Source organism: Chrysochloris asiatica, unplaced genomic scaffold (assembly GCF_000296735.1).
Source record: "Chrysochloris asiatica unplaced genomic scaffold, ChrAsi1.0 scaffold00038, whole genome shotgun sequence".
Lineage (NCBI taxonomy): Eukaryota > Metazoa > Chordata > Mammalia > Afrosoricida > Chrysochloridae > Chrysochloris > Chrysochloris asiatica.
Genome location: NW_006408556.1, coordinates 4111721 through 4137965, shown reverse-complemented (window position 1 = coordinate 4137965; position 26245 = coordinate 4111721). Strand labels below are relative to the sequence as shown.

The 26245-nt window shown below is 53.0% G+C and overlaps 1 protein-coding gene across 1 annotated transcript; it reads left to right on the top strand.

Annotated features, from left to right (window-relative positions):
* The first annotated feature begins 451 nt into the window (after nt 1-451).
* TEAD3 (TEA domain family member 3) lies at nt 452-25018 on the top strand. Its single transcript, XM_006860562.1, has 15 exons — nt 452-505; nt 552-757; nt 4979-4984; nt 10591-10835; nt 12955-13019; nt 18589-18651; nt 19677-19688; nt 22298-22435; nt 22545-22594; nt 23170-23231; nt 23877-24010; nt 24168-24341; nt 24426-24566; nt 24643-24795; nt 24905-25018. The coding sequence occupies exons 1-15, from the start codon at nt 452-454 to the stop codon at nt 25016-25018; spliced, it is 1617 nt and encodes a 538-aa protein (XP_006860624.1).
* Nucleotides 25019-26245: the final 1227 nt, after the last annotated feature.

Sequence of the window (26245 nt, the reverse complement as noted above, 5' to 3'; positions counted from 1 at the left end):
CGGGAAGAGGGGGAAAGGGGGAAATTTGAGAAACAAGCCACTCGGGGAGAACCAGACAAACCGGGTCCGGGCGAGGCGGGCGCAGCCGCCAGGGCGGGGCCGGGTCTGGGGCCCCGGTAGTGGGGGGCGGGCTGCGGGTAGGAGGGGGCGCTCCACCCCGGCGGCTCGGGTCTTGGGGGAGGGGGACACATGGACCCCCGGAGCCGGTGCGCTCGGGCTCGGCCCGGCTTCTTGTGACGCGGCACCCCAGGCCCCCGGCACCAACGGGAGTCCTGCCCCCAAGGCGGGAGCTCCGCCCTTGGCCCCGCCCCAGTTCCGAACCCCAAATCTGATGCGGCACTGAGAAGGGGGTCGAAAGGCTGGTGTACACGGGGAGGTTGGGAAAGTTGCACGGGTGGAGGAAGATAGGGTACGGCCGGACGCTGAAGGCGGGGAGCAGCCAGAGATCTAGATGCCGGGGGCTAAGCAGCCAAAGCGCCTGTGGAGGGCGGCCCCGCCCCTCCCGGCAGGTGCCCGCCCCCCGGCGTGCCCCGCCCCCTCCTTCCCCGCAGCCCCCGCCCCCCTCTCCGGCTCCTCAACACAAACTTTCCGTCCCGCTCGCTCCCTCCTCCGCGCCCGGCGCCTCCCGCTCCAGCCCGGCTCATTCCGCACATTCCGGCCAGCCCCCTCCCCACGACCCCCCTCCCCGGCCCCCCTCTCAGCTCCCTCGGGCCTGGCGGAGCGGCCCGGCCGGAGCGCCCCCCCGAGCTCGGACCAGGTAAGCCCGGCGAACGCCGGGAGGAGGCCCTGCTGAGAGAGGTTTGGTTGGTCGGTTCTGGGTGGAGGAGGGCAGTCGAGGGGGACTGGAGTCCCGAGCTATTGTCCAGCCTGAGCCCAAGCCGGAGCCCCGGATCTGGGTGCCGGGAAGTTTAGAGAGAAGGGGGAGAAAAATCTCTCCGGGAAGCCCCGCCCACTACCACCCCGCGTTCTGGATGAGTTGGTCCCGGGAGGTTGGGGGACCGGAGAGTTTCCCCCGTACCATCTCCTGTCCCTCTGCCTGCTTTTGGGGTGTTAGGGCTAGGTTCTGGGAGTCGCAGGTTTGCTGGGGCCTGCCACCGGGGAGCTCGTACCCGGGGTTCCCAGTCCCGGGCCGCGACGCCCTTTGGACTCCCGGCTCCCGGCCCGCGCTCTCCCGGCGCCGGCCCGGCCCCAGCTCCACGCAGGCCTCGGGCCCGGCCTCTCAGATCCCAGGCCGGCGCTGCGTGCGGTGCCCGCTACTCCGCTGGAGTGGGAAGGGCGTCTGGGGGCAAAGCTGCGAGTACTGAGTGTAAACCCCGGGAGAGGCAGGGTCTTCAGTTTCCTTGCAGATCTGCCTCCTGCGTCGTTGTGGGGGCCCTTGATCCTCCAGCACTGAGCTCAGTGAACCGAGTGGAGGGGGCTAGATTTGGGGCCTTCTCTTAGCCACACTTCCTAGGGCCCTTATTTAAACTTTAGAGAGTTTAAGGGCAACTGCCCCCCACCTCTCACCCCAGTCCCCCGCCATTGTCTGTCATGTCCTTTATTCCTATCTGGGGAGGCATGGCTAGGGGCTGCCTGCTTGTGTGTGGTTGCCCAGCAAAGCGCGAGGCCCTAGAGCGGTGTCATTGAGACCCTGCCCTGTCACCTTTCCGGGATAGGGGCCCTGATCCGAAGCTGAGAGATTGTTTCAGGGCAAGAGAGAATGAGGCCTTGAGTGAGGGCTTCTCAAGGCCGCCTCCTTCTGTCTTCTCTCTCTCCAGGTAGAGGCGGAACCAGGTCAGGCCTGGACTTGTAGTCCAGGAGAGCAGGGGATAGGGGTGGGGGCTGGACACAGCCCTGAGGGGCTGGTGCCCATGGCGGATCTGTGTATCTGGTCTTTAGCGGCCTGGTTCTGTGTGTACACATTCCACCCCAATGCAGGGGCAGGACACATCCATGTTGGGGATGCTGGGGACAGCCTGGGGCAAGGAGGGAAAGTAGAGCTCCCAAAAGGCTGGAGATGTGGAGGAACTGTGTCCCCAACCCTTCCAGATTCCTGTAGCTCCCTCTCCAAGACCCCTTTTCTAGGGTGTGCTCCCCTTGTTGCCTGCCAGGACTTAAATCTGTGGTCTTCTGGAAACCTGCCTATTCTGGGCAGAGGATGGACAGATGTATCTTCCAAGACTAGTCTATCTGGTGGGAATAAAGGTTACTCCAGGGGTCCATGGTGCCTTTTCCTGAGCAAGGGGCTGTGAGCCCGTGTAAATTTCAGCTGCATGGGCCTTTCCTGACTCCCTAGGGAGGGAGCCATAATTAATGCTCACTAGTGCATATGGGCTGGATTTCTGGTGTGGCGCTGTGGATCAGCACTGGACTGCGAACCACAGGGTCAGTAGTTCAAACCCACCACCTGCTCCTCACAAAGCCTATACAGGGTCTCTGAGTCAAAACCAACTCAACGGCACTTAACAATAGCAACAGTGCATATGGGCTAGAGAATGGTCAGTGGTTGGCAGGAGAGAATTGTCTGGGATGGGGTGGGGGGGGGTCCATCTGGGTCTGTCCATCAGGGGACCTGGACTCTGCCTCCCAACCTCACCCTGTTTTGCAGCCCCTGACACAAATAAGGGGGCTTCAAAAAGTTCATGGAAACATTTCATTATCTTTCAATTCTATTCTCCCATGAACTTTTTGAAGCCCCCTTGTACATCCTGCCAAATAGGAAAACATTAAAGCCAGAAGAACATCAAGAAATTAGGGATCTGTTGCCAGCTTTGTCATCTTGGGAAGGGCCCCTTTGGGCCTCTGTTTCTCTGTTTGAAATAGATGGCTTCTCAGGTCTCTTTTCTCTGAGCTCCGGCAGAAGTCCCTTCCTCTCAGTCTGCCTGCTTTCTCCCATTATGGAATCCGGACCTGGTAAGGTCTGGAGAGGAGGATGAGGTGATTGAAGGAAGATGGTGAGGACAATCCAGGGGGACAACTGAAGAGTAACTAGATCAACTGAGCCTGGCTGAAAGGGTTGCAGGTGAAGTTGGGGAACTTTCCATCTGAAGTGGTAGTGGCCCTGGTGGGGTCTCGGAAGGCAAATGGCACAGGTGGTAGTCAGAGGTCACTTAGATGGCCAGCCCCTCTGTTCCACTCCCAAACCCTCTGGGACAGAAGCTGTCATCTTGCTCACCTCATCTTTGCTCAGGAAGGGAAGAAAGGTTGTCTCACGTGAGGAGAGTGGAAGAGGTCTCTCTGATGGTTCCAGACCAAGTGGGGGTTCTAAAACTCTTCTTCCCACCGAATTCTGCAGAAGTTGTGAGGTCCTTGAGGATCCAGGTCTCCACAGACCTCTGGGGCCATGGGAGGAGTTTCTCTCATCAGAGTTAGGGAGGTCAGCAGGTCACACTCAGTCCTGTCACCATGGTGTTGTGCCAGGCTGAAGAGGGTCTACAGGAGAGCCTGCTGCTCCTCTGGAGGGGAGACTAAAAGCTCTGCATATTCTCCTGGGGACCCCACAGGGAGCTAGAGGCCAGGACCAGAGAATTCCATCCCTAGACAAATCTCCCCGCCCAAGCCCAAAGGATTGTGCACTGGTTAAAGCACTCTACTGCTAACTAAAAGTTCAAACCCACCAGCCACTCCGTGGGGAAAAGATGAGGCAATTTGCTTTGATAAAGATTTAAAGCCTTGGAAACTCTACGGAGCACCAGTAGAGGGCTTATGGGTATGGGTGGGTTTTTGTGTGTGTGTTTTAACAGATCCCCAAAGCCTCAGCCCTTGGGGTTTCCTAGAGTACTGATTGTTTCCTGTACTCCCCGCCAGGCCTGAAAGGACAGGAAGTGATAGAGGGAAATGAGAGTGCAACAGTGTGTGACGCTGGATATGTGTGTGTGTGAGAGAGAGAGAGAGAAACTGAGTGGGACAGTCTGTATGTGACACCGTGGTGCTGGAAGTGTGTGAGAAAGAAATCAGGCAGAATGTTTGTGTGTGTGATTATGAGACTGAATAGATATATGAGAGAAACTTACGTGAATTATCTGTGACTGTGGCATTCACACGTGTGTATGAGAAACTGACATTTCTCTGTACTTGAGAGAAACGGTATTGAGGATGCCCTTTGTGTTTGACAATGTCATATTGCATGTGTATGTAAGAGAAGCTGTGGGTGATTTTCTGTGTATGAGTGGCTGTCCCAGTCTATATGTGTATGATAAAAATTGTCCTTGACCATCTGTGTATGTAGCCGTGTCTGACACTGCTGTCGTGGTAATGCTGTTCGTGTGTGTGAGAAGCTGTTATGGTGACATTGTGATTGTATCATGCTGTGTGTGGCTATATATCTATAACACTGTATGTGAGTGTCCGAAACAGAATGAGTGACATTCTGTGGGACATATGCTGTTGTCATTTGACCACTTTCGATGCGCTATGTGTTTGAAATAGGCTCCGGTTTGTGAGAAACCGATGCTGATTTATGTAGGTGACTATGTGACAGTCTGAGAAGAGCTCCATGAGAAACTCTGTGATTCCATGGTCGTGTGTGTATGTGTCTGTATGTGAGAGAGGAACACCAACATGACACTGTGGACTCCATACCTGACACGGTTTATGTGTGATCAGCTGAGTGGGAAAGGAAGGTGGTGTGTAGGTGAGGAGCTCCAGAAAGAAACTCTATGTGCAGTGCTGCATGCGAAGGAAACTGCGTGGGGTGTGACTGAGACTGTGCCTCTGTGGGTGGCCACTATCTGAGACTGGTTGGGACTATTGGACTGTGGGTGACATCCTTTGGGGCTGTGCCAGAGAGGGTGTGGGACATGATGTAACACATTTGGGGGCCTGTGACCCCAATACCTATGGTGTCTACATGAAGGACCATGGAAAAGTACCAATTAAACCAAAAGGAAGAACAGCGGTGCAGGAGAGAGAGGAGGGCAAGCAGAGTGGAGTTGTCATTGGGGGCTTGCTTGGCTGACTGACCTGAGGCAGCTCTGTGTGTGACCCAGAGTACACAGAGGCTTAGGTGTGGCCACTGATGTGTTAGCTGAAAGAATGACAGGCCTAGTCCCTGTCCCTGCCTCCATTTCTCCCTCACTAGGTCCCTGGTCCTAGCTGGGAAGGGGACAAGATGAAGAGACAGAATCCAGAATGGAGTTTGAAGGCTTTGAATCTACATACACACACACACACACTGCACCCCATCACTGCTCTGGTGGGGGAGTGCCAATGAGGATGAGCACTGGAGGAGGAAGGGAGAGCCCCTTCCCCAAGTAGTGGTGGGGAGTGGGAGCAGAGAGCCTTGATTCCCAAATTGGAAGCACATTAGTAGGCAGGGGAGAGGGGCGGGGAGGCTCCCACCTCCTAGTAGGCTCTGCAAATTGCTTCCTCCTGTAAAAATCTAGACCCTGCTCCAGGGAGGAGGGTGCTCCCTCCCCAGCCTGGTGGGGTGTGGCCACTTGGCAGGGTCCCTCAGGAGTCCTTGGGCTGGAGGTGGGGGAGGCAGACACTCCCCCACCCCCTTCCCTGCCCGAGTCTGGTCCCAACCAGAGCGTGGCCACTGCTAGGGTGGGAGCTTCTGGCAGCTGGAGAACAGCTGGGCCCGCTGAGGAGGCGGGTGGGGAAGAGGAAAGGAAAGGCAGAGGAGGTGGGAGGCTCCCCTAGTCCTCATAACTGCCCTCTCCACTCCTGTGGTTGGTCACTCTAACTCAGGTTTGGGGGCAGGGCAGGGGCCTTAGGATGCGCCCGCTTATTTCACCCATGTTCCTCCACTGAGAGCACTTAGGGGTTGGGACCCCTGCAGGAGTGAGTCACTCCCTCAGCTTGTCCTCCTAGTGGGGCTGGTGCCCACCTGTCTCCTGTGTCTGTCTGGTCTGTATCCCCTAGCAGGGCAGGAGCTGTGAGGGATGCCTGCTTCACACCTGTCTTTCTCTCCTCGTAAGGGAAGAGTGAGGCTGGGAGGTCTGGAACCTGCAGGGCCCCTGGGAGTAGGGGTCCAGGGCCCTGCAGCAGCCCCAGCTCTGGCCTCACTCCCTAGAGCTGTCCAGCCAGTTCTTCCAGCAGGTCTAGCCCCAGGGTGGGGAGTGGACAGCCAGGTGCCCCTTATCTCCCCCAGGGTCCCAAAGCCTGCTCACCCAGCCTCTTAGCCCCCATCCCTGTCACCACCCAGGGGCGCCTTCTAACCCTAAAGGCTGAGGGCCCTGGAGAGGGGAAGCAGGTGTGGCAGGGTCTGGCTGAGAGTACAGACTGAGTGAGTCCCCAAAAGAGGCAGGTGGGACATGCAATGGCAGTGGCCCTCTGCAGAGGGAGGTGGGAGGTGGCTGTTAGAAGGCAGAAAGGGGAGCAAGTGGGACAAGATTGGGGACGTGGCCCTGTGGCGACTGGCACACAGTGTTCTCCCTGTCATTCCTTCCCTGTGGGTCTCCCTACCCCTTTCCTTCTGTGTCTCCTGGCTTGTCCCTTCCCTTCCTGCTCTGTGTCTTGGTCACCTCCCCTCTCCCTGTGTCCGCATCTCTCTGGATCTTGGCCTCTGTAAGTCCTAGTTGGTCGACCACTCCACTCTCTTTTCCTTCACCCCACCCCCACTGAAACTGTCTGTCCAGTTGAAGGTCTCCGCAGTTTCTCCCAGTGGATCTCACTCCATGGTCCTCTCTCTGGTCCTTCTGTCTCCTGGCTGTCTCTCCCTGGGCTGGTTGGTTTTTGTCCCTCACTCTCTGGGATTCTCTTGTTCTCTGTTTCAGTCTGTCAGGGTATCTCTAAGTGTGTCCATTCGTCTTTCTCTTTGTCTTTTTGAGTCTGTCTCCCTTGTCTTTGCTCCCACCCAGTCTCTGCCCACTTGGTGGTCCCATAACCCCTCTCCCTTCTCTCTCTCTGTCTGGGCTCCATCCTCACCTCCTGGTCCTCACTTGTGTCTTTTCCCTCTTCCCACATAGCCCAGCAAAGCAGAGATTCTAGTCACCTGGGAAAGTGTCAACAGGCAGCCTCTTTGTACAAGGGGAAGATAAATACATACCCTGGACTGGGCTGTCACCCCAAGGTGGCCTGCCCTCTTTCCCCAGCCAGCTTTCTCTTGACTCCTTGCCCCTCTCATGTGCCTGAATCACACAGTAGTGTCAGTCCAGCCCTGTCCATGTCCCACAACCTCCACCCTCATCCTCAGGGCAAAGAAGAGGAAGCTCCCCATCCCCTGGCCCTGTGAAGTGACCCTGCGAAGACCAGAGCAAGCGGCAGTTGTCCCTCATGCCAACTCACTCACTCCTGCCCCTCCTGAGGGGTAGGTGGGACCAAGAGCTCAGGGCTGCCTAGTCTGGTGCTATGATGTGAACACCTCATCTTGGGATGTGTGTGTGTGTGCAAATATTCTCCTTTGGGGATCATCCTGAGCACCCACACAGCATACTTGCACATTTATGGCTCTGTGCATTGCTTTGTATGAGGGTCACCTGTGTTTCCCCGAATTGAGTTGGTATCACTGCCCATAAGAGTGTTCCTGGGAAGTTTGGCATGGAAAGCTGAAGGGACGCAGATAGGACGGTGGTCCCTTTTCTCTACTTGACTCACTCCTCCTGTAGCCTCCCCTCAGCTCCCCTCCCCCTCACCAGCTGCCAGCGGTCCCAGCCAGGGGCCGCCTGCCCCGCCCCCCCCAGTTTGTCCCAGCTCCCTAGCGCTGCTGTGTTCGCCATATTTGGCCACAGTGCTCCCGCGGGGGGCGGGGCGGGGTTGACATCACCCAGAGAAGGGGGGGCCACAGACTGTATGAGGGGAGGAGCGCAGAGACTTGGGGGAGACAGGAAAGTTGCTATTTAAAGTCAGGGCCCCCCATGTGGCCGATCCCCTGCTGCTCTGAGGGAGACCTCAGGAAAGGATTTGGGGGGAATTTAAGGAGGAGCCATGATGATGCAGAGGTTAAGGTGCTGCTAACTGAAAGGTCAGCAGTTTGAACCCACCAGTGGCTCCACTGGAGAGAGAGCTGCGACAGTCTGCTTCTGTAAGGATTTACAGCCTTGGAAACCCTCTGAGGCCAGTCGGCTCTGTCCTTACAGGGTTGCTAGGAGTGGACTCCTTGGCAGTGGGTTTGCTTTAGGATTTGAGTTGAAGACTTCACTAGGAGGGGGTCTTAGCAAATTGTAGATTCTCTTCTTCCTCCCATCTGACAGACCCTAGGCAACGGTCAGCTAGGGGAGGCCCTGCACCTTATTTCCTCAATGTGGGAGTTTCTGGGTCCCCTAGGGTCCCTCTGCCACTAACTTTGCACACCCTTACCCCCTCAACTTTTTATTCCAGGAACTGTGCCCCAGGGACTGAGCAGAGTACAGAATATGGGATCTAGCTACAGACTTGTTGGAGTGAGGGAAAGGTTGGGAGTTGGGGTGCCCTGAGTGTGATCTTCTGGCCAGTCAGGGGCAGGGCTCCCTTACTATTCCAGCTGCCCACTGACCACAGGAGAATGTATTCCTGGTGGTCTTGGAGTCCTTATAATAAGAGCTATACAGCAGTCGTGGGGGGGGGGGTGCGTTGCGGCTCTTGAAATTGCTCCAGCCATTTGGACTGAGGGGGGGATACCTAGTCTAGACCCCACTTGTCAGACTCAGGGTACCATGACAGCAGGAACTGCTTTCTCTTTCTAGGGATAGGGTTTCTTAGCCCCACCTCTTACCCCACTCAGTTAAAGACTGAAGCCACGACGCCTGGGTTCAGATCCTAGCTCCAGTTGTGTGCTCTTAGGCAAGTTTCTTATCTATTCCTTGATTTCCTCATCTTTAAAGTGGGAATAATACTGTTTGCCACATAGGCGGTCCTGGTATGGTGCATTTATAAGCTCTTAGTTTCATACCCACCAACAGCTCCTCAGAAATCCTATATAGGGTTGCTATAAGTGGAAACCAACTCTACGGCAGTGGATCAATGTATGTAAACTCGCAGAACAGTTCCTGGCGCTTGGCAGGTGCTGTGATTGATAGTTAACATTCACTCTATATGAATCTGACATTCAGGCCCTTAGATCCTCTCTTTCCGTTAGTGACTGCTGCCACCCCCTACAACCCTCCCTCAATAAGTAGGAGAATCCAACCCCCACTCACAAGACCTGGAATTCTAAGGGGAAAGTGTTCCCATTTCTAGCTTCTGAGGTGATTCCTACATCATCCCTGCTTTGTAGGATCCCAGCAGAGTCCCAAGTCTAGCCCTTGTGGACTAGAAGGTGCTTCAGGACCCAATGTATCTCGGCCTCTAGGCTGTGGGCTGAAAGGGGCTTAGAGTGAGCCTTAGGGCTGTGTGCTGAGGGGGACTGACTGGGTGTGGTCTGAATTAATAATCCAGTCTCGTGTGTGCAGGGAGCGCTACACTTTACAGAGCCCTGACCCAGCCTCGTTGTGGGACAGGGCAGGGGCAGGCATGTGGGTGGTTTATGGGCTGCTGTAGGACTGGGGAGGTGCAGGAACAGGAAGTGGGATGGAGTGATCAAGTGGGGTTGAGCAAGGCTGTTGGCTTGGCACCTTCTCAGCTGCTCCCTCACTAGCTCCCTTCTCAAAGGTCCTGCCCTGTCCTCAACCAGGGTCTCCTTAGTTCTCAATCTGAGCAGGAAGACCACGCTCATCCCTCAGCAGGGTCACATTGATGCTGGGGAGAGAGTTCAGACCATGGGGTCCCTGATAGGGAATCTGAAGGAAGAGCCGTCTGTGAGAGCCCAGGAGTCTCTCTGAAAGCCCTGCCCCTCTCCTGTTCCTCTTCTCTCTGCTCCAGGGCTTCGAACCGGTTCATTGTAGTTCAATCCCTGCTGAGAATTTCCTTTTTCACCCCAACCTGTTGTCTTCGAGTGGATTCTGATTCATAGAAACCTTACAGAACAAAGCAGAACTACCCCGTAGGGTTTCCAAAAACAAGGTTTACCAAAGCAAACTACCTCATCTTTCTCCCACAGAACAACAGGCTTTGAACCACCAGCCTTTATATTAGCCTGTCCAATGATTCACCCACTAGAGCCATCAGGGCTCCCTTTTCCAGCCCAAATTTACTGAATCACAATCTACAGTTTAACAAGATCCCCAGGTAATTCTTATAGATCCCTAGGTGATCTTGTTAAATCTTGTAAAAATTCTGATTGGGTAAATCTGGGCTGGAAGAGCAAGTTCTCAGCAGGGTGGTCGAACCAGAATGAACTAGTAGGAAGCCCTACTCTGCTCATCCTGATGCCTTTGGCAACTGCCTGACCTCGTGACTCAGTTTTCCACCTTCCCTATCTGCCTCACAGCTTTTCCCCAACAAACGTTGTGTATCTCTTAGGGATTGTTGGTGGTGTACTGTTTTTTAATGTTATGAGCTGAGCATTGTGGTTATGGGATTTTACTTAAAGTTTAATCCTCACAACCTCAGGAGACCTTGTCTTCCTTTTACAGAATCAAGGCTCAGAGAGGTGTACTAACTCATCCAAGGTCACACAGCTCTGAACAAGCATGACCTCTGGTGACTCCTACCCTACCCTGGAGCACCTGCCTCAGGGGTGGGGTTGGGAGTGGAGGGCTGGGCAGTGGTGCAGAGCCCCAGGCTGGAGGCTGAGGCTCGGTGTGGTCTTAGAGGAGATGGCCCTAATCCCTCTGTGTCTGTCCCCCTCATCTTCACCCCCCCAGGCTCAAGCTGCCCAGCGGGCTCAGGCCCAGAGCCCAGAGCAACCAGCACAATAGCGTCCAACAGCTGGAACGCCAGCAGCAGCCCCGGGGAGGCCCGGGAGGATGGGCCCGAGGGCCTGGACAAAGGGCTGGACAACGATGCGGAGGGCGTGTGGAGCCCAGACATCGAGCAGAGCTTTCAGGAGGCCCTGGCCATCTATCCTCCCTGCGGCCGGCGCAAGATCATACTGTCGGACGAGGGCAAGATGTACGGTGCGTGTGGGTAGGCAATGGGGCACTGGACAGGCCAGAGGTGGGGGTGGCCTGACCCTTCTTGCTGTCCTCCTGCCCTTCTTGCTGTCCTCCTGGTACCACCCCCTCCTGCTCTCTGCCCCTCACCTAACCGGTTTGGCAAAGTGCTAAGAGAAGGCTGAAGGCTGCCAGCGCCCCAACACGGGCGAGTCTGGGCGTGCAAGCCTGTGTGTCTGGATCCTCCTCCGCGCTGCCTCCTCATAAACAAGCCAGGCTTGCCCCCTCTGCCATAGCTCCACCCACACTTCTACACCCACGGCTGCTCCTCCTCTCCTCTCCCTCCTTACCACTGGCCTGGAGGTTTCGGGGTGACTCAGTGGGCCCAGGAAACTGGGTCAGTCCAGTCTACTCCAGGCTCAGCCTGGGAGAGGGTCCCTCCTTTGGAGGAGGTGGGGAAACTCCAGGGGTGAGGCCGAGCTCTGGTTCCCACTGGGCGTGCTCCTGGTCATCCTCCAGTGTGCATTGGGAACTGGTAGGGCTACAGAGGTGGGGGGACGCCAAGTGTGGCAGGGCCTGTTGGGGAGAGAGCTGGAGAGACAGGGGACTCGGTCACTCCTTAGAAGCCTGATCCCTGCCCACCTCCACCTCCCAGACTCCACTGCCCTCCTGGCCTACCTCCTGCCTCCAGCAGGGAGTGTCCCCTCTTGTCCAGCGCAAGAGGGCTCTCCCGAGGACTCTCCCAGAGCTGCATTTTTGGGATAACTTAGTCCTTCTGAGCCTGGCTTCTTGCCAGCTCCCTAACAGCCTATGACAGGATGAGGTAGGCCCTGGGCCATCCTCTGGCTTTCAGGACCATGGTAGGCTAGAGGGAGGCAGCTGGGGGAAGTGGCCTAGGCACCCCAGGTCCTTTGCCCTCACCTCCTTTGCCACCCCCCGATCTCAGCACCAGAGCCCTATGCCTGGGCAGGCAGATGTTTCCGGACGCCTGCATAGGGCAGGGGCTACCTGCCCCCACTACTACCTCCCAGATGGCTGGGGCAGCCCCACAGGGTATTTTTAGACAGGGCGGAGGGAGTGCAGTGGAGTGGAGGGGCCAGTGGGAAGGGAGGAGCAATGTGCTTGGCTCTGTCATTGGAGAAGAATTTGGAGAATGTGGCCAGTTCTGGGGAGACCACAGGATTGGGGGGCAGGCGGCCTGGATTTGGGGGGTAAAGTGTATGAAGATGCCAACACACGCTTAGCCATGTGTCCTCATGGTGCCGAGTCCCTGGATGTTGGACCGCTTCTTTTCATAGCCTAAAGGCCCTCAGGGGTTCATGGTGTTGAGTTGCCCCAAGGCTGATAAACAGCTGGATTTTTTTCTCTCATAGAGTGGGAGAGACACTGGTAGCCAGTGACCATGGGGTAACAGACCCAAGGACACAGTGACATGCTCAGTGACACATCATGACACACAGGCTGTCAGAGCTGGAGGCATGCTGTAGATCGTCCTGTCCTTCCTGCCTCTTTCACCAGAGAGAGGAAGGGACTTGTCCAGGGTCTCCTCCGTGGCAGGGGCAGGGCTGGGACCAGAATCAGATCCAGAACTCTTTCAGACATTCATGGAGACATGTGCTGAGAGGTCTGCCACCTGGGGTGGGGCTCACTCACACAAGTGTGCGTATATGCACACACACTCACACTCAGATTTGGAGTTGGGAAAGAGGCAGCACTGCTGGGGGCTGGGTGTGAAGGGACTCTATGCCGAAAGAGGCCCCCTTGGCTCTCCACACATACAGCCAGCTGTCCTGCTGACCTGCGGCCACACCTGGCCCTGTCTGTCTGCAAGAAAATCTGTCAGGGCCACTGAAAGTTGTTCCTCTCTTCCTTCTGCCCACTCTGCCCTGAAGCTGTCTCTGTGATCCCTTACTGGCCCCCTCCCGTATGAGCAGCTTCCCAGATCCTAGGATGGGGTGGGCTGGGGTGGGACAGGGTAAGAGGACAACACCCTTTGCCTGCCCTGCTTGTGCCTCCTGAGGGGTAGTTGGAGTGAAAAGAGAACAGTGTTTTGTATGTAGTTTCCCTGGGATGGGAGTTCTCCAGCTGCCAGCTCCACCTTTTCTTTGCCCATTCCTCATTTCTTTCTCTCCCCCGAATCTAGGTCGGAATGAGTTGATTGCCCGCTATATTAAATTGAGGACGGGAAAGACTCGGACGAGAAAGCAGGTAAAGAGAGGATTTATGCTGTGCCCCCCTCCCTCCCAACCCCTCCCCGCCCATGGTAATCCTCTCAGCAGCTTTATTAACCCCTTCTACCACCCTACTTGGACTCCTGGTGTAGCACTGTAGGAAACGCACTGTGTCTGCAAACCACAAGGTCAGCAGTTCAAACCCACCAGCTGCTCCTCAGAACCCTATACAGGGTCACTATGAGTCGAAACTGACTCGACAGCACATAACAATAATAATACCACCACCCTACTCTGTCCAAAGCAGCCCTCTGAACAGTGGCTGCCCAGCCTCGCTCCCCTTTAGGTTGGCTCCTGCCCTCATTTCTCCAAGCTGCTTCATCACTTGTCTTATTCTGCTAAGAAGATGGCCCCGTTGTCCCAGAGAAAGGAGACACCATCCCCTCTGATCACTCACTGCCCTGCCCAGGCCTTTGGCTCAGGGACTATAGAGAAACCCTGTGGTCATTACTTTGAGGAGTCTATTGACTAGTTGGGGGGACAGATGATTGGCTGGATGAGGGCTGGACAGGCCAGCACAGTGGAGGGGGAGGGGAACTGTTGGCCACTCAGCTAATCCAAACCTGGAAGGAGGGCTGGGAGGCTTCCCAGAGAGGGCGACACCTGAGATACATGTGTGTCATGTCCCAATATGTTTAGCAAAATATTTGCCGTTTCAGTCCTTTTGGTGTGTACAGTGACCTTAATTGCATTCACTATATTGTGAAAACCATCACCACTGTTGTTTCAAGATGTGTTTTTGAATTTTTTTTAATGTAGTGAAAATGGAATAGACACAACCAAACTTATACCAATTCGTCATGAAGATGTATTTAAAAAGGGGACGGAATTAGCCAGGCAGGGAGAAGGGGAAAGGCCCTTCTAGACTGAGGAAGTTCCACAGACAGATATTAATCCTGGTGAGCCCACCCAAAGCATGCTCTCTGTTAATGTATTGAATCCTTGCAGCAGCCTTACCAGATAGGCACAGTCATGATGTCCATTTTACAGATGAGGACACTGATGCACAGGGAGTTCAGAACCTTCCGCAAGGTCACTTAGCTGGCAGGTGGTGGATCCAGCATTCAGCCCTCTGCCCGCAGTGTGGTATGGTCTGGGGAGACGAGGAAGAGATGCAGCTGGAGGCAGGTGTCCCCTGAGGATAGTACCAGGTGTTAGCAGTGTAATGATGTCTCTGGCGCCATGTAGCCAATGAATTGGAGAAAGCCAGGCAGAGACAGGGAGACTGTCCAGGAGGCTGTTGGGGACCTGGATTGGTAGTGATGTGGCACTGGGAAGTCACAGAGAGAAAAATAGTGATTTGAGAGATGACTGATGGTCTCGGGTCCAGGGAGGGTGGCACACAGCTAAAGGAGCCCAAGTAAGCTCAAGCTCCATCTGGATGGAGTACCTGGAAGTCAGGCAGGGAGGTAGCTCTAAAAGGCACAGAGCTGAGAGAGAGGCAGGGCTGGAGGCTGGCACCCAGAGCCTGAGGACAGCTTGATCCCCACACCTCCAACCTCCAGGTCTGGACAGTATTTGGACTATGCACCCACACTCCCCAGAGCTCCCATGTGTGCAGGCAACAAGCTTGGCCTATCCAACTCCCACCTCAACAGGTTTTGAGGCCCCACCCAGGGTGGGAGGGGAAATGATCCCCTCATTGGTGCAAGCATTTATTAGCCACCCTCCTAGCTCATATTACACAGCATTATTCATTAATTTATTGAGCAACTACTATGTTCTAGGCACTAAGGATACAGCAGGGAACTGGACAGACCAGGGCCCTATTTCCTGGGAGCCTGGGGCTACAGGAGAAGTAGTACCTGATGGGTAAGAGCCCAGGCTCAGAGGGCAGACCCCTGGGCTCAAATAACCAGCTCTCCTACTTAGAAGGGAGGTGCTTCCCTCCAGCCTCCACTTCCTCAGCCATTAAATTAGTTAATATGTGAAGACACGTAGAACAGAGTAAGCACTGTTTGAGAATTTACTGCTGCTGCTATGTAGACTGAACAATCTGCAGTCAACTACTCATCTAAAGGTTGGCAGTTCAAACATGCCCACCAGCACTGTGGATGGCCTAGTGATTTCTTTCTGTAAAGACTACAGCCAAGAGTAGGACCCTATCCAGAGAGCCAGCGACACCAGAGATGGAGGCAAAGATGAAGACATGGAGAGAGAGAGAGCAGCTGAGGACTCTAGATTCGTGGAAAGAGAAAGATTGAGTGCTGGTGGCCAGGAGGCAGACTTACAGAATGTGCCCTTTGGTTGTTTAAATGATTATATATTCCTGAGTGTTTTTGTGTACATCCCCCCCACACACACACCAAAAAAAAAAAACAGAGGGAATGGTAACAAATAATTTTGAATGATGATACACAGAGAAGATTATAATCATTTCAATGAAACGATGAGTGTAAAACCAATGTTCTCGCATATAAACTATCACTCAATTAACAATAAAAACTTTAGGGGAAAAAAAAATACAGCCAAGAAAACCCTCTGGAGTAGGGCTACTCTGTAACACATGGAGTGGTCATGGGTCACCACCAACTTAATGGCAACTGTTGTGTTTTTGCTTTGCTTTGTTTTGTTTTTAAGCAGCTATAAGGTCTTTGGGTGGTACAAGCATTTTGTGATTGGCTGCTAATCTAAAGTTTGGCACTTCAAACCCACCCAGTGAGACCACAGAAGAAAGCCCCAGCAATCTGTTTCTGTAAAGATGGCACTCAATGAAACCCTATGAGGCAGTTACTCTCTAACACATGGTATTGCCATAGTAAGAATCTACTCGCTGGCAAGGGGTTTTTTTTGTTTATTTTTAATAGTCCCAAGCTGGGAGCAGGGCACTCCCAGCATGCCTCGCTCCTCCCTGGAGAAGTATTTACAGGAACCTGCTTGTCAACGCGTGAGAGGGCCAAGGAAACGCCAAGTCCAGTCACTTTGTCATATGAAAGAACCTGGGCCCTGAGATGGAGCGTAACCCCAGCCCAGCATCATTTCTGCTCCTGAGAAGCCTGACTTTACAGACCAGCTGCCAGCAAGCTTAGAATTTGAAAAACTACTTAAATCATTTTGCAAGGCCAGGCCTCTCTAACTTTAATCTCTTTTTATATCTAATAGCCCCTCTAGAGGGGTTCCAACCTATGACTGTGAACACCAGGCGTGTCTTCATGTGTTGCAAAGAGCAGCCAATTGGCAAACTGTGGTTGTTTTCATGTTACTTCCCATAAGGAAATGCAGTTTTAGGCTTTTATTTCCCTAGATACATCTGAGTGTAAGTCCCAGGTAACATCCAACTGACATGGAGTTAAGTTAGCTTTTGAACTGTCTCCCGTCTGGAGGCAGCTAGGCCTCTCTCCTGATGGTTGAAAGGAGAGATGCAGTAGCATAACTTGGTGAAGCAAGTGGGCTCTAGGAATCAGTCTACCTGGGCTCCAGCTGTGTGACCTTGAGTGAAGTTGCCTTACCTCTATGTGCTTCTGTGTCATCATCTGTAAATGGGGGGATAACGTTAGTACTGAGTTGATTCCTGTAAAGTGCTGAGAACAGGAGGACCTGTGCTCAGTAAATGTCAGTGACTGTCATGAAATCAAGTGATTTGTCATTTTCCTGGTCACCTGTCTGATTCCTGAGAGCTGTTGGCAGTGAGAAGAGCATCAGGGGCTGTCCACCATCACATACATAGAACTTTCAGACCCATGATTAGAAAGACAGGAAAAGAAACCATTTCTTTATAGAGATAAAAGCAAAGTGCCAAGAAAGCCCATGGCAATTGCTGATAATAAAAGTATGAAGCAGCCTAGAGGATGTTGTGTTCTCTAGTATAAACAGTGGGTTTGAGTTTGTCCTGGTGAAGGATCCAGTCCTTGACAACATCAAGGATCTGCTGTGTAAACCAGGCCTGCAAGCCTGGAGCACGCACTGAGACAGTAAGTAGCTCACATTTGTTAGACAGCTTCAGAGAGAAGATTGCTGGGAAGAAATGCAATTGAAAGCAATGGTTATGAGTTGGGCTGCTAATCTCATAGTCAGCAGTTCGAAACTACCTGCAGTTCCAAGAGAGAAAGATGAGGCTTTCTGCTCACATTAAGATTTACAGCCTCAGAAACCCTATACAGGGTCGCTATGAGTTGATACCGACTCCACAGCACATAGCCACCACCACTCTGCATGGGAGTCCTGGTGTGACGCTGTAAGATAAGCACTGGATTGCTAACCACAAGGTTGGAGGTTCAAACACATCAGCCGCTTTGTGAAAACCCTATATAGGGTCTCTGTGAACCAAAAAACACTAGACAGCACTAAAGCACAACAAACAACTGCATACATGTACAAAGCCCTGGTAGCACGATGGGCTAGGTGTTAGACTGCTAAACACAATGTCAGCGGTTCAAAGCCACCAGAAGCTCCACAGGAGGTGGTCTGCCTATGAAGATTTACCCCTTCAATGCAGAAACCTACATAGGGTTGCTATGAACCAATGCCTCCACATATATATCCAGTGGAATCGACTCGATGACAGTGGGTATACATGTGGAGGCATTGGCTCTGTGGTAGCATGCTCGCCTTTTATGTGGGAGACTCAGGTTCAATTCCCGCCTAATGTACTTCGTGCCCAGTCACTGCCTCCACCTCCTGTCCCTGACGGCTTGCATGCTGCCATGATGCTCAGTAGGTTTCAGAGGCGCTTCTGGACTGACAGGTTGGGGAAAAGGCCTGGACATTTACTTCTGAAAATCAACCAATGAAAGCCCATCCTGCGGCTGACAATCGTCACCGTGAGTCTGGGGCTAACTTGATGGCATTCAACATCATCAGCAACACTACATACATAGAGTGTTGTTAAGTATCATTGAGTCGGTCCCAACTCATAGCAACCCTGTATAGGGTTTCTGAGGAGCAACTGATGAGTTTAAACTGCTGACCGTGAGATTCAAACCGACCTTGTGATGGAGTGTTTATCTTACAGCGCCACACCAGGACTCCATACTGACATATATTAGTCCAAGGAGAAGTGAGGCAGGTTAAGGAAGAAGGTATATGAGCAAAGCAGGAGCAAGACCAGGACTGGCTCTACAGGCCAGCAAGTAGTTAAGGCGGATGGGATGGCATGGGCAGGGGAACAGGGGAGCACATTGGTAGTGATGCACTAATCCAGTGGTCAGCAGGAGGGTCATGGCCATTTCTAGCCTCACTGATGCCAACTAGAAAAAGGTACCTCCTACAAGGACGCCAGGAAGAAACCTTCCCTTTTTGATGGGGGAAAACCAGGAGAGAGGTCCTGGGGTAGATGCATGCCTGTACTAGGACACGTGAGTTGGCCTTCAAGGCTTGCGCTGGATTTCTGCGTTGGGTGAACAACCTACACAGCTGTACGTGGTAGTCTTGGAAACCACGGTAGGCTCTTGGACAAGGCCAAGAAAAGAATTGGCATGGCCAAGAGGTATCTGCCCTCAGGGGTCCCCCCAAGATGAGGGCTGGGGTGCCCTTGCCTGTGGCCATGCCGTGGCTGTGCCTCCTCACTGTGTGTTTTCCTCTCTGGTGGGGCGCGGGGCGGCCCCTAGGTGTCCAGCCACATACAGGTTCTAGCTCGGAAGAAGGTGCGGGAGTACCAGGTTGGCATCAAGGTATGTTGGGCAGCAGGCCCCTCCTCGGCCTCCACCACGCTCTGCACAGCTCAGGCCTCCGCCTTGGTCAGCTTCCGGCTCTGTCCTTGCCTCTCCTTCTGCTCTTTCTGCTCTTTCTCTCTCTCTCTCTCTCTTTCTCTACAGGTCTCTAGCCACTTGCAGGTTCTAGCCAGGCGGAAATCTCGGGAGATTCAGTCCAAGCTGAAGGTACGGGGTCCCCTGACACACCCCCTCTGGCCTGTTGCTACTTTCTGACCCCAGTCTGGAGCCAGAAGAGGACTGAGGAACAGTGAGAAGGCCTCAGAAACCCGGTACCAGCAGGAAGCCCAGAGGCCGCATCAGGCTGTAGCTCCTGGGGACAGAGCTGAAGTCCAGGGGACAGCCAGCCCTACAGTGAGGGAGAGAGACACCATCTGGGGGCCACTAAGGCCCATCTCTCCTTTTCTCCATTTTCCTTTTCCTCCTTCCTCCTAAGTGTTGCTTGCTAATTGCATGGGGACTTCAGGTGGGCAGCAGGAGACGTTGGGCAGTACTGGCTGGTTGACATGGTAATTCCTTGCATTAGACCCTCAGTCCAGCTGCTCTGTGGCCGAGGATCTAAAAGCCTGGGCTTGATGACCTCAGTCCGGGTGCAGGGTCCCCAGTAGATGGGCTCCTCCTCTCCCTGCCCATAGCTGCTCAGCTGACTGGGTCTCCCACCTTCCCAACCCCCATACCTATAGTACAACTCCAAAGGACATAGACTCAAAGGGGCACCAGGTTGGACAACTGTCCAGGTTTCCGGCTTGTGCCTCCTTTTCCAGGGCACCCCTAGCTGGCAAGCACTCCCTCAGGGAAATGGGAGTGGGGAGGCATGCTGTTATGGGTGGGGGTGGTTCACAACTGTATCTCAGGTGGTCTGGACTCTTCAGGACTGAGAGCCAGGTGGGCATTGGGTGGAGAAAGGGGAAGGGCTGCTCCCGCCCCTTATCCCATGCAGCCCTTTTTTGTGTCTTCTCTGATATGTGCCCCTCTTTCTTTTTCAGGCCATGAACCTGGTAAGTAGTCTGGCCCGCCCTGGCTGGGGTTGGGGAGTGAGAAGGAAGTTTTAGCACCTTGTATCGAATTTTCTAACTGTGGATTGGGAATCGATTTTTAATAGGTTGCAAACAGCATTTTTTTCCTTTGATGAAATAAACAGCTAAACCTCCCATTCCATATTTCTAGGCATAATGATCAGTGATATTGGCTAAATTTTTCAACATTCTCATTAAATCTGTTCTAGTTGTTCCACTTGTATTAACGTAATAATCCTGACCCCCACCCCTAACCTTCTTACCTATGCTTTAAAATAGCTGTTGATCCTTTGGTCATATATACAGAGAGTGAGTGAGTCCTGATGTGGCACCATGGGTTAATGCTCTGGATTGCAAGGTTGGTGGTTCAAGCTCACCAACTGCTCCTCAGTAATCCTATGCAGGGTTGCTGTGAGTCAGAACCAACTCGACAACAACTTATACATACATACATACATACATGTTGTTGTTAGGTGCCATTGAGTCGGTACCAACTCACAGCAGCCCTATGCACAACAGAATGAAACACTGCCCCGTCCTAGGCCAACCTCACAATTATTGGCCATGTTTGAGTCCATCGACACAGCCACTTGGCCAATCCATCTCGCAGAGGGTCTTCCTCTTTTTCGCTGACACTCCACCTTACCAAACATGATATCCTTCTCCAGCAACTGGTCCCTCCTGACACTATGTCCGTAGTATGAGAGACAAAGTTTGGCCATCCTGGCCTCCAAGGAGCACTCTGGCTGCACTTCTTCCAGCACAGATCTGTTGGTTCTTTTGGCAGCCATGGCACTTTCAATATTCTCCTCTAATACAATAACTCAAAACTCCCTAGTGTAGCACTGTAGGATCACACTGAATTGTGAACCACAAAGTCAGCAGTTCAAACCTACCAACTGCTCTTTGGAAATCCAATACAGCGTTGCTATGAGCCTGAACTGACTCAAAGGCAATTAACAACAATAACATATACATACATGCAAAGTCAGTTTAAAATGCATGGTCAGCGGTTCAAGGTCACCAGCTGCACCTCGGAACTCTGTACAGGGTTGCTATGGGTCAGAACCAACTCCATGGCGCTTAACAACAACAAAAAATACACACACACACACACACATATATACATATATATATACACATATCTATATATATAAAGTTGCTGTTGTGGGGCGCATGGTGGCTCCATGCACTGGACTGCAAACCACAAGGTCTGCAGTTCAAGCCCACCAGCCACTCCATGGGAGAAAGATGAGGCTTTCTGCTTCTGTGAAGACTGAGTTGAAACCAGTTCAATGGCACTTAGAACACAAGTTTCATCTTTCTCCCTCGAAGTAGCTGGTGGGCTCAAACCACTTAGGGTAAGTAGTTCAGTGCTTATCCTACAGAGCCATCACTGTGTTCCATATGGTGGTTGTGTGCTACTGAGTCAGTTCTGATTCATAGTGATCCTGTGTAGGGTTTCCGAGGCTGTAAATTGTCACAGGAGCAGAAAACTTAATCTTTCTCCTGTAGAGCAACTGGTAGATTCAAACTATTGGCCTTGTGGTTAGCAGCCCAGCTCATAATCCACATAATTGTTGTTGTTAAGTACTGTCGAGTCTGTTCCAATTCATAGTGACCATAGGGTTTCTGAAGAGCGGCTGGTGAGCTTGAACCACCAACCTTGTGATTCAAACCGACCTTGCAGCCTAGCTCATTTATTAACCCAGAGCGCCACACCAGGACTCCAATATATGTGTGTGTATATATATATATATATATTTTTTTTTTTTTTTTTTTCTTTTTCTAAAAGTAATATACTATTTGAGGTGACACTCTTTACTTTTTGGACTAAACTATTAGTATAAAGGTGCCAGCATTTTTTAAATATAATTTTTCATTGTTGAAATTAAGCGAATCAAAACAAACACCCATTCAGTTGCTATGTGTACAATTTCGTGACATTGATTACGTTCTTCAGTTACAATGATTTTCACTCTCCTTCTCCGAACTGTTTCTCCACCATTAATGTAAACTCGCTGCCCCCATGCTTCCTGGAGCCCTGGTACAGTGCTATAGGATAAACACTGGACCCCTAACTGCAAGGTTGATGGTTCAAATCCACCAGCTGTTCTATACAGGGTCACTGTGGGTCGGAACCAACTCAATGGCACTTAATAACAACAACAAGCTTCCTCTCTAACCTTTCAAGTTTCAACCAGCAGTAAAAACAGAAAAACACAGTGGTTCTCAAACTTCAGCGTACATCAGAATCACCTGGTACTGTTAATGTAAAACAGGTTGTTGGGCCCCAGCCCCAGACTCTCTGATAAGTCTGGGGCCTGAGAATTTACATTTCTAACAATTTTGAAGGTGAGACTGATACAGCTGTTCTACTTTGAGAGCCGTTGATGAAATAGAACAGAAAATGTGAGAAATGTTTTGGCATCTAGTGGATTACAGTATAAAATCATTTCTTGCTGTGAGTTGTACACTTTAGGGAACAGGCTCCGAGAGGGCTAGTGACGCTCACAAAGCCACAGGGCAGAGCAGAGTAGGATCTAGCCCTAGCGCTCAGGCCTGCCTCACCCAGCCCCTCTCTTCTCTAGGATCAGGTCTCCAAGGACAAAGCCCTTCAGAGCATGGCATCCATGTCCTCTGCCCAGATCGTCTCCGCCAGTGTCCTGCAGAACAAGTTCAGCCCACCCTCCCCTCTGCCCCAGACCGTCTTCTCCTCTTCCTCACGGGTACCAGGGGTCCTGAGGGTGGGATTGGGATAGGGTTTATCTTAAGGTCTGGGCTCTGGTGGGTATCAGGGGCACTAAGAGACCTTTTGGCTTTGTCCTGTCTCGGCAGTTCTGGAGCAGCCCCCCTATCCTGGGACAGCAGCCTGGACCCTCTCAGGAGTGAGTATGGTGGCTCATTCTCCCCACATCCTCTTTTGTGAGCCAGGATGGGCTTCCGTCCACCTGGCTCTCAGAAACAGCTGAGCAAACTTTTAACTACAAAATGGAGGAATGGAGTGTACCAAAGAGCTAACCCATCTGTCTGTTTATTCACTTGTTTGTTCAGTGTTCAACCCACTCTTTCACTTAAACCATCCATCCTCTTCTTTATTTCCCCTCAGTTAATCTCTGAGTCAGTCTCAGTTGAGTTAGGTAGTCAAGTAGGACGGTGCTTAGTTTCTTACATTGTAAGACAACTTTCATCAGAAGATACAGCCTCTGAGAGTTCAGTGAGCAACTTCAGGATGGGGCTGGAGTGGGCACAGTTGAAATGTTGCATTAAATGTTCACATAAATCGTGAGGTGCCATAAGATTTCGTCAATGTTATGCTGTAAAGAAGACAAGCTTCTGAGTTTGCTTGTCGGCAGGGATTTCTGGGCCTCAGCAGAAAGACTCAGTGGCTCTCTACTGGGATCCTGGGTGAGGGGCACCGTCAGCAGGAACGCCTAACCAGGCTATGCTCTCTCGTTTGCAGCATCAAGCCCTTTGCACAGTCAGCCTACCCCATCCAGCCACCCATGCCGCCAACACTCAGCAGTAAGTTCCCCACACAGCCACCTTGGCACCTGCCTCTGCTCAGCTGTGTGTGTGCTTGCTTTGAGAAGGACGGGTGGGCGGCACCTATCCGGGGTGGGAGTAGGCCGGGGATAGTTGCTTTATCTTTTACAATATTACTTCTAGGACTCTGGCACACAATTGCATAGTCAACACAAAGTTACAAGTTCTCCCACTTATTTATATATATGTGTGTATGTGCATGTATATACACACATCTAAGGGGACTTCAAAAAGTTCATGGAGAAATTCCATTATTTTTTCATTCCATTTTCCATGAACTCTTTGAAGTCCTCTCATATATGGATAGAAAACTTCCTATAAGAAAATACAGCAGAACATACTTAACAAGGCTTTCTGTGTCTGGGCAGTTGGATTCTGGGTCGTTCTTATGTTTTCCTTTTCACTTCTCTGTGTTTTCTATTTGAACGCATATCAATAGTGAGGGAGAAATAACTGATGTACTAGGAGCGCCACCACACGTGGACACCTGACCCACAAGTCTGATGGGAGTCAAACTCCAGCTTGTGTTCCTCCTCAAAGGGGTGCTGTTTTCTGTTTGCACAGAGGCTCTGTGCAAGCTGGGGCACACACCCATGCACATGTGGGTCTTCTCACACCCCCCAGGTTACGAGCCTCTGGCCCCGCTGCCCCCAGCTGCTGCCTCTGTGCCTGTGTGGCAGGACCGCACCATTGCCTCCTCCCGGCTGCGCCTCCTCGAGTACTCAGCCTTCATGGAGGTGCAGCGAGACCCTGACACGGTAAAGTGTTTGGAGTGGGAGACTGTGGGCGAACTCTGACCTGCTGACCTGTGGCCACAGCTGCTGGCTGACAGTGGGGGTCAAGAAACCCGTGCAGCCCCCAGCGCGCCTGCACTCTCGGGTGTTCTCCTGACCCTGTATTGGGCCCTCCCCACAGTACAGCAAACACCTGTTTGTGCACATCGGCCAGACAAACCCCGCCTTCTCCGACCCGCCCCTGGAGGCAGTGGACGTGCGCCAGATCTACGACAAGTTTCCCGAGAAGAAGGGTGGGCTGAAGGAGCTCTATGAGAAGGGGCCACCGAATGCTTTCTTCCTCGTCAAGTTCTGGGTGAGTTCACTGGGCCCACCTCACTGACCCCTGACCTGCCTTGTGTCCTGTGGGCACATGACACCCTCCCTGTCCCACCTGCAGGCCGACCTCAACAGCACCATCCAAGAGGGCCCAGGAGCCTTCTATGGGGTCAGCTCCCAGTACAGCTCGGCTGATAGTATGACCATCAGTGTCTCCACCAAGGTGTGCTCCTTCGGCAAGCAGGTGGTGGAGAAGGTGGAGGTGAGTCGGGGCCCAGGCGGCGTGGTGGGGTTGGAAGCCAGCCCATCTGGGTAATAGCTGCCCTGTGACTGTCTAGACGGAGTACGCCCGGCTGGAGAATGGCCGCTTCGTGTACCGCATCCACCGCTCACCCATGTGTGAGTACATGATCAACTTTATCCATAAGCTGAAGCATCTGCCCGAGAAGTACATGATGAACAGCGTCCTGGAGAACTTCACCATCCTGCAGGTGAGAACACGGGTAGCAGGGGCACATGGCCAGATCCATTGCTCAGATGAGACTGAGACTAAGTGGCCTGTTCTGCCTGACCTGTGGAATCTTCCTACCTGCCCCCTAGGTGGTAACAAGCCGAGACTCCCAGGAGACCCTGCTCGTCATTGCTTTTGTCTTCGAAGTCTCCACCAGCGAGCACGGGGCCCAGCACCATGTCTATAAGCTTGTCAAAGACTAGGGTGCCTTCTTCCCTCCCACCACCAGGATCCAGGATGAACATCTTTTCCACACACCTGCCTGGCACCCCTGTGGGGTCCAGGACTAAGGACACATCTGCCTGCCAGGCCCCAGGTCAGGCCCCAGGAGCCTCCCCACTTAGCCCCACCACACACACTCCCTGCCACTGTTCTGCGCTTTAATTGTGGGAGAAGCCAGGAGGGCCCAGCAGTGGGAAAGCCTACCCAAGACACAACCCAGAATCTCCAGCCCCCAGCACTGCTCTGCTCTGCTTCGAATGATCTCAGAGAGGCGGGACAAATGGGAGCATCCCTTCTGGCCCTCTGGGGAATGAGATGGGCAGGGTGCTGGTGGGACGGCAGCAGAGGGAATGGGGTGAAGAGGCCTCAGGAAGGAGAGTGTCATGTTAGGATGGGCTTGAGAAAAGAGGCAGGCCTCCAAACTCCCTTTGCATCTGCTGTATGCCAGGCCCCCTGCACAGCTCATGCTCCCCTTAAGCCCCGCAGGGGTCTCCATGTTTCAGATGAGGAAGTGTGGGCAGAGCTGGAGTTCTCGTCCCAGGTGCCTGTCCCCAGAGTCAGGTTGACCTACCTCCCTTGAGCAGGGGCTAGCCTCCAACAGATAGGAATGAGAACGGGAGCCCACTTGGGGGTCAAAACAAAGCACCTCCTTCCAGAGTCCCCCAGTACAGAAGAGCAGGTGCTGATGACCAGGCAGAAGAGGGGAGCCCAGCTGGTAGCCAGTCAGGGGCTATACCAACTTCTGCTGACCTCTCCAAGTCCCCAGCCCAGACGGGTGCCAAGGCCACCAGCAGTCTGCTGAAAGGGGAAAGCCTGGGGGCAGGGCAGATTTGGACTCAGAAATAGGGTCCTGGGCCAGGTCAGGAGATAGAGTCTCAGTCTCCGGGCAGACCAACTACCCTGGGACAATGGGTAACAGAAGGCTTTGGTATTTCTTGCCCTAGATTCGGGTTTGCTGACCCCTCTGGTACTTCTCCCTCATTTTCTATCCCCATCCCTACTCTCCCTGGCCTAGAGCAGCAGCTCTCCAGATCCCATTCTGGGACTGAAGGTTAACCCTTCACCTGCTGCCCCTTCCCAACACTCAGGCCCCTCAGAGCCGGCTCGGCCTGTTCCACAGCCACCTGTGGGTGGCGCCGGCCCCCAGGCACCAGCAACCTCTGGGTATTTATGAGTTTCATATGAAGTACTGTGCCCCTTCCCTTCCT